Below are 7,946 nucleotides of genomic sequence, written 5' to 3'. Positions count from 1 at the left end.
TGGAATGTTTGGATAATGCACAGTCCACTTTTTCTTCTTTGACACACCTTTCCCAACTGGAGGCACCATGCAGAAGTAACAATTGCTGGTATGATCTGTTGGCTCTCTCCAAACCATTGGCACTGCAAAAGGCATAGATTGCCTTTTCCTGTTCAACCACTGGTGAAGATTTGTTGCACAAGTGTTGCAGCATATGTGTGGGGCCCACCTCTTGTCCTGATCTCCAATTTTGCAGCCAAAATAAAGGTGATAGGCTTTCTTAACCATAGTGGTTATACTGCGCTTTTGTGATGCAAAAGTCACTTCACCACAAACATAGCAGAAGTTATCTGCACTGTTCACACAAGTACGAGACATCTCTGCTCACTTTGGCTAAACAGAAATGTGTCCCTTTGCAAAATCAAACACTGACAAATAAGAGATCACGACACTGTATGATTTCTAGAGCTAATATAGGGCAATTTGTTCAGCAGAGTGATGTAAGCTTTGTTATGATTGCATCATCCATGACTTCTAGGAATAACATGATGCAATTCATATCATGTATGATGCAATACCATCTTCAGATTGCATCATTCATTGTTTTGCCTAAAAAGCAAGTACTGTCCAAACCCAGTCACAGATTTATTCATAGATCCAGTCAAAGATGTATTTTAGTCATTTCTGGTTTAAACTGAGATCCCTTCCCTTTATAACTCACTTATCCTCCGCCATTCCCAAGTCAAGGGTCGTATATACTGACCCAATAGCATATCTTGAAAAATCAACAATTTTAAGCATCATTTTCCTTCTCAGTGACCCAGAATTAGTAAAGTTTGACTACATTTATTTCAGAAGCATTTTGGGCGTAGAGCAGTGTACTTAAAAAGGGGTATATGATTATTTAGTTTTTCCCCATCAGTTTTTCTTTCTTCTCGTGACAGTTTCTGGAGCTCTTTTCCCTAGGCACTTGTAGGAATATAGACTTGGTGAACTACAGTTTTAAATTGAATTTGAATGTTAGTGCAAGTGACAGGCCAAAAGCTTGTGACCAAACACAATGAGAAGAAAAGAGGCTGAAATGAGAAGAAAGGATGTTTCTGTTAAATTTGTAGTGACCCTGGAAATAACACTATTATTTTATTTAAGGTTTCGGTTCAGATGCAGTAAATAATTCTTTAAAAATAAAGAAATCATCATTAATTGGGTACCAGGTGCAGTAAATTATTGATTACATATACTGATTTATTATAAAGAACTGCTTAATCCAGGAGCTGGAAAGATATCACCCAAGTCTGATCCTATTGTGCATATTTGTGCACGGTTTATAACTATATCATTGATAAAATATAAATGTGTATATGCTGGTATTTGTGTTTTGAATGTAATCAAACACCAACTGGCCTTTAGACTAATAAAGGAATACTTGAGTAAAAGCTAAATTATGGTGAACATTAGTAAATGTATTAGGAAAATTATTTCCAAAAGTACTGCTTCAGCATCTCAGTCTTCTATAGTGTCATCACACCTTTCTCTCCTTCCTTAGAATGAATTGTATCTAGCTTATGTAGGTCTAAAACTCTCCCATACCCATCAGGCTCTGAGGGGACTTCTTAACTGGAGACAGCTGCTTGGGTTTTTTTTCCCCCCTTCCCCTCTGCAGCAGTTCACTCTCTAAAAAAGGGATGCAAGATGGTGCGAGCACTGAGCTTGCTTCTGGAAGCAATGGAGTGTGCAACCCTCTACAATTTCTAAATCCTATCATGTATTATGCTCCATTAGGGCTATTGTTGAAGACTCCCAGAAACTTTAATCTTGTGCTATGAGAATGTAACACCCAAGTTTCTTGTTCTGCACTGACTCCCCAGCTGTCAGTGCAACATATAGAAATAATTTATTGGCAATTAAATCCCAAATGGCATGAGATCTGGCTATTTTGCAGATCTGACTGTATCATGTGTCATATGTGGCTTTACATCAGATGGTGTATAGTTGATAAGATTCCTTCTCAAAATACTTTAATTACTGCTTTTTAAGATCTTGTCCAACTAAAATAATCTTATTAAGTCTAATGTGAAGCATCACTGCTAAGAGACTAAGTTCAGTGCTCTACGTATTATACTCTGAAAATCTGAGGATGTTAAAATCTTTCCTACTTACCCCTCTGTTACTGCATTTTGTGTAATTACAATCGTAATCCAGAATTTTTATATTGACACATGTCCTGTTTATACATATCTGTAAAAGTTCACAAATAGATATAAATTAGATAATAGGATGACATTAGGAAAGCCTATATTCTGACTGGTTATTAAATGTGGAAACCACGCTACAAGTTGAAAAGAAAGGTTAATGGTAAATAACTGTTTTTTCAAAATTTCGTAGCACAGAGTCATACTCTCGAGAGTGTGTATGACCTTGGCATCACAGTCAAAACCCTCTAGAAAGCAGGAAGCATTAAGGTCATGTATGTGCTCATTTGCAGAAGAGAGATACTTCCACTTCTTTAGAATCCATATCAGAGACTCTGAAGAAGTGGGGAGGGTGGATCTATTTGGACAATCTACTCAATGAGTCAGTTTCAAGCAAATAGCATTTCTCCTTTAAGCATTTTTAGTGTAAAGCCTTGCACTATTGCTTTTTTGAAATAGGTATCAGCTGCCAGTCAAGACAGTAATGCTGGATGAAGGTAGGAATTAAGTTTTAAGGAGCAGCTATAGGTGGTAACAGGTAAAAGTCATCCATAGCCTTTTGACTACTGCAATATCCTTTTTTCTAGTGTCTCCACATTGCTCCCCATGCATTGAAAATTATCATCGTAGCTCATTTTTCTCCCCCTCCTTTGTATTCCTCTACTGCCTCCCCCTTTATTCATTGCATTGCATTTACATTTCTTATCTTCACCTGTTACCTTGTCACCTGGTCAGATTTAATCATTTTGGCCATATTTTCAGGATTACTCAAGAGACAACTAGCCTGTCATTTATAACCTGTGCCTTTTGCAGGATTAAGGAGAATACCTGCTGGGGAGATTCCCAATGAGCAGCTGCACAAAAGAGAATCTCTTGACTATCAAATGGACATTTAGGATTAAGATTTGTGCTTTATAAATCAATCCATGGTTGAAGATCATATGGGGAGGTGAAAGCAAGGAGGTGAGTAGCTACTGGGTCAGATGGGACATCATCCTGAAATTCCTAGAAGATGAGGGGAAAAGAGGTAGGTCCTACTTCAAACTACAGATTGTCTTTGATGTTCTTTGATTGAAAAGATTCTTTGATTGAAAAGTTACCAGCGCCGGAGTTAAAGAAACTGTACAGAAGGAGAGATCACTCATCTTGTGCAGTAACTGCAGTTCTTCAAGAGTTGCATCCCTATGGGTACTCCACTTCAGTTGTGCATGCACCTCATGTGCCTTTGATTGGAGACATTCAGTAGCTGTACCCATTCGGCACATTCATGTGCTCCAGACATCCTCGTGCCCGGTACCAGAATACATTGAGCTGTGCTGGGGAACTGCCCTCAGTTCCTTCTCTACCATGAAGGCCCACAAGATGAAACTCAGAAGCACAGGTGAAGGAGGGAAGGTAACAGAGCTTTGGATTTGAGTCCTATACTGAAGACACAACTTCATTTGCCAATTACAGCATGTGATCTGGTTGCGTGAAGCAACGCATAGTGTTCGCTGCCGCTCCACACATTTCAGCCACTAGAACATCTTTCAGTAATGCTCTAGATAGAGACTGGGATCTTGCAGAATGGGCTAGCACCTCAGAAGAGATCCACCTTGAGAAACTTTTAATGGAGACTGTGGATTCCCTGGATCTGTCCATAAATGAAACAAACAGTCTGGGAAACTTTCAAAAGGGTTTAGTTTTTTCCAGACAGAAGGTTAATGCCCTTCTGACATCCAAAGCATGGAGAACAATTCCCTCCCTGGTCTGGTATGGTTTCAGGAAGGAGACTGGAAGCTGAATAATCTGGTCAATATGGAATTCAGAAGATACCTTTGGGAGAAACTTAGAACATGGTCGTAATGAAACTTTATTCCTGAAGAATACTGTAATGGGAGAGACTAAATTAAAGCCCCACTGTGACAGGTTCCCTATGTACTCGCGGCACCTCCTGCTGGTCGCTCTCAGCTGCACCCTCCTCTTCTCTTTGTAGGCAGCCTCTCTTGCTCTCATTGCTGCCACTTCCAGTCCATGGCTTGGTACTCTGGACAAGTTACCAAATCCCTCCCCTCCTGGGGAAATCAAGCTTTCCAGGCCAGCTGTCTGGCAGGCATCTCCAGTGTCCTGAGTCACTACCCAGTGTCTGGTACGGGAACCCAGGCCCGCCCTCCACATTGGGTTCCAGCCCAGAGACCCTATTATATATAGCCTAGGCCTGTCCTGCCTGTGACCTTGATGCTGTTTCTCTGAGCTTTTTCCTACCTAACTGGCTCCCCCGCTCTCTGGGTTCACCATTTTCCCTATTAGCTCCTCTCAGGAAGTCTGATCAGCTTGCCTTCCTGCAGCCACAAACACTCCTTCCTTCCATGGAGTGACTGCCCTTCCCTAGCTGCCATGCCCCTCTCCAGCAATCTAGCTTTCTACAGGCCCCACATGTCCTGTCCAGGTGAGCCTGTTCCTCATCAATTAACTCTCTTCCTTGCAGCCTAATTAGTAGCTTAGGACCATCTGGTCCCACCCAGCTCTCGCTGGGCCAATGTGGGGTGCATGCCCGGTAACACCCTAGTTCCCCAACTCTTCATGCAGAAGTGGTACCACCCTGAAAGCCATCTTCATGGCCAGGTGATGGCTCAAGGGGGGGTCCATGTGACAAATAAGGACCAAGTGTAGATCACATAAAAGGGTGGGCTCTCTAACTGGTGGAGAAATGGTTCATCAGCCCCTTAATTAATCTTGCTGTTAGGGGGGTGAGGAAACACTGAGAATCCCTCAACAGAGGAACAAAAGTCAGTTATTGCCACCAAGTGAACCTTGACACAACTCATAGAGAATCTTGACTTTTTCAATTCCAAAGACTAATCAAGACCAGCATAGAGGAAAAGTGTGAACAGGGTAAAACTATCACTGGATAAACCTGTGGTGAAATCTCTTCCATTTCTGAAGCTAAGTGTTTTGTGTGGACATCTTCATACTGTTTAACACTACTTGTTTTACCTCTGCAGAACGGGAAGCCTCTATCCCCAAGAACCATTGAATAACCAAGCTCTGAGATGAAGAATTCCCAGATTGGATTGAAGAGTCCAAATGGGGTCCTAAGACAACAGGTGCGGAATGGACAAAAAAGACAACACCAAGAAAGAGGCAAAGTGAATCACCTAAGGGTACCAGACTTGTCTTAGACACCCTTGGACAACAAAATGGCCCTGGCATAGTCATATTTGACCGTCTTAAACACTCTCAAAATCAACAGTAGTGCAGGATATGCATCGAGAAGGCCCTTCATCCAAGGAATGAGCAACACATCCCCCAATGAGTGAGGACCTCTCCCTCCTCCCAAGAAGAATGTATTGCACTTCCTGTTGGTGGCTGTGGCAAAAAGGTCTATCTTTAAAAACCCTAAAGTCACAAAAATGTAAATCCAGCTCCCATTCATAATCCTGGAATAAGTGCCTGGTGATATTGTTGGTCATGGTGTTTTGTGAATCAAAAAACCCAACAACCCCCAAAAGNTCTTGCTGTTAGGGGGGTGAGGAAACACTGAGAATCCCTCAACGGAGGAATGAAAGTCAGTTATTGCTACCAAGTGAATCTTGACACAACTCATGGAGAATCTTGACTTTTTCAATTCCAAAGACTAATCATAGAGGAAAAGTGTTAACAGGGTAAAACTATCACTGGATAAACCTGTGGTGAAATCTCTTCCATTTCTGAAGCTAAGTGTTTTGTGTGGACATCTTCATACTGTTTAACACTACTTGTTTTACCTCTGCAGAACGGGAAACCTCTATCCCCAAGACCACTGAATAACCAAGCTCTGAGATGAAGAATTCCCAGATTGGATTGAAGAGTCCAAATGGGGTCCTAAGACAACAGGTGGGGAATGGACAAAAAAGACAACACTAAGAAAGAGGCAAGGTGAATCACCTAAGGGTACCAGACTTGTCTTAGACACCCTTGGACAACAAAATGGCCCTGGCATAATCATATTTGACCGTCTTAAACACTCTCAAAATCAACAGTAGTGCAGGATATGCATCGAGAAGGCCCTTCATCCAAGGAATGAGCAACACATCCCCCAATGAGTGAGGACCCCTCCCTCCTCCCAAGAAGAATGTATTGCACTTCCTGTTGGTGGCTGTGGCAAAAAGGTCCATCTTTAAAAACCCTAAGGTCACAAAAATGTAAATCCAGCTCCCATTCATAATCCTGGAATAAGTGCCTGGTGATATTGTTGGTCATGGTGTTTTGTGAATCAAAAAACCCAACAACCCCCAAAAGAAAAAAGCTGCAGGAGTAAAAAGAATGCATGCAGAAGTCCAGCAGGAGAGTGGGACTATCCAGTTTATTGCATTGAATTCAGGATGTAGGATTACCTTGTGGGCAGGTAGCATATGTGTGCATCAGGTGCAAAAAGGTCATGGCCTTCAGTGACTGAGTATGGGCTCTTGAAACCAGAGAGGCTGAACTGGAGGAGTTAAGGGACACAGAAGTACACAGATGAGCCTTTCTGGGACACAGTAGAGTGGTCCCTGCCCCAGTCTGACAGCCTCTGTGGTGTTTAGGAGGATGAAAATCTTGGAAGGAGAACATCAAACTGGAACAGAGGGAAATGGTCCCACAGTGGACATCCTCCTTCCATATCATGGCATCCTCTCGCACTGAGGATACCTCTTGGGAGGGAATCCCAGTTATTAGGAAGAGACAGGTGATAATAATGGGGGATTCAAACATTAGAAACATAAATAGCTGGCTTAGTGATGACTGGGAGAACCATACAGTGAATGGCTTGCTGGGCATGAAAGCTGTGGATTTATTGAGACATCTTAGACTATCAGGGTTGGAAGGGACCTCAGCAGGTCATTGAGACCAACCTGCTACTCAAAGCAGGACTAATCCCCAGGCAGATTTTTACCCTAGTTCCCTGAATGGCCCCCTCAAGGATTGAGCTCATAACCCTGGGTTTAGAAGGCTAATGTTCAAACCACTGAGCTATCCCCCCCACTGCGCTAGACAGACTTATGTACAGTGCTGGGGAGGAGCTGGTGGTTGTGATACATATAGGTATTAATGACATAGAGAAAGGAGGAAAGAGGGTCTGGAGGCCACATTTAGGCTTCTAGGTAAGATATTGAAGACCAGGATGCAGAGAGAAAATTTCTAGACACCATTAATGACTGCTTCTTAGAGCAGCTACTCCTAGAACCCACCAGAGGAGAGGCAATTCTTGATTTAGTCCTAAGTGGCACATAGGATCTGGTCCAATAGGTGAATATAGCTGAAACACTTGTAAACAGCGAGCATTATATAATTAAATGTAACATCCGTGTGTGTGCGGGGGCGGGGGAGGAGGTAATAAAAGAAACCCAACACTCGTACTTAACTTCAAAAAAGGGAACTACAATAAAATGAGGAAGCAAGTTAAATGGAAATTAAAAGGAACAGTCACAAGAGTGAAATGCCTGCAAGCTGCATGGGAACTTTCTAAAAAGACTAGAATAAAGATTCAAATTAAATGCATACCCAAATTAAAACAAAGTAGTAAGAGGATAAAAAAAAATGCCACCATGACTAAAAACAAGAGAGTAAAAGAGGTGGGTTAGAGGCTAAAAGACACCCTTTAAAATTGGAAGTTAAATCCTGCTGAAGAAAATAGAGAGAAGCATAAACTCTGGCAAGTCAAGTGCAAAAAGTAATTAGGCAGGTGAGAAAAGAATTTGAAGAGCAACTAGCAAAAGGCTCAAAAACTATATAGCATAAAAAAAAAGTACATCAGAAGCAGGAAGCCTGCCAAAC

At 42.0% G+C, this 7,946-nt stretch overlaps 1 protein-coding gene across 1 annotated transcript in view; it reads right to left on the bottom strand.

Annotated features, from left to right (window-relative positions):
- Positions 1–7,946, bottom strand: part of LOC117889108 (disintegrin and metalloproteinase domain-containing protein 20-like) — a 181,114-nt gene that overhangs the window by 25,561 nt on the left and 147,607 nt on the right. The window contains exon 12 of the mRNA XM_034792988.1: positions 2,140–2,217. Coding sequence (XP_034648879.1) covers positions 2,140–2,217 — 78 coding nt within the window. The remainder of the gene's footprint in view (positions 1–2,139; positions 2,218–7,946) is intronic.

This window comes from Trachemys scripta, chromosome 1, assembly GCF_013100865.1.
Source record: "Trachemys scripta elegans isolate TJP31775 chromosome 1, CAS_Tse_1.0, whole genome shotgun sequence".
Classification (NCBI taxonomy): Eukaryota; Metazoa; Chordata; order Testudines; family Emydidae; genus Trachemys; species Trachemys scripta.
This window is presented reverse-complemented; position numbering and strand designations above follow the sequence as displayed.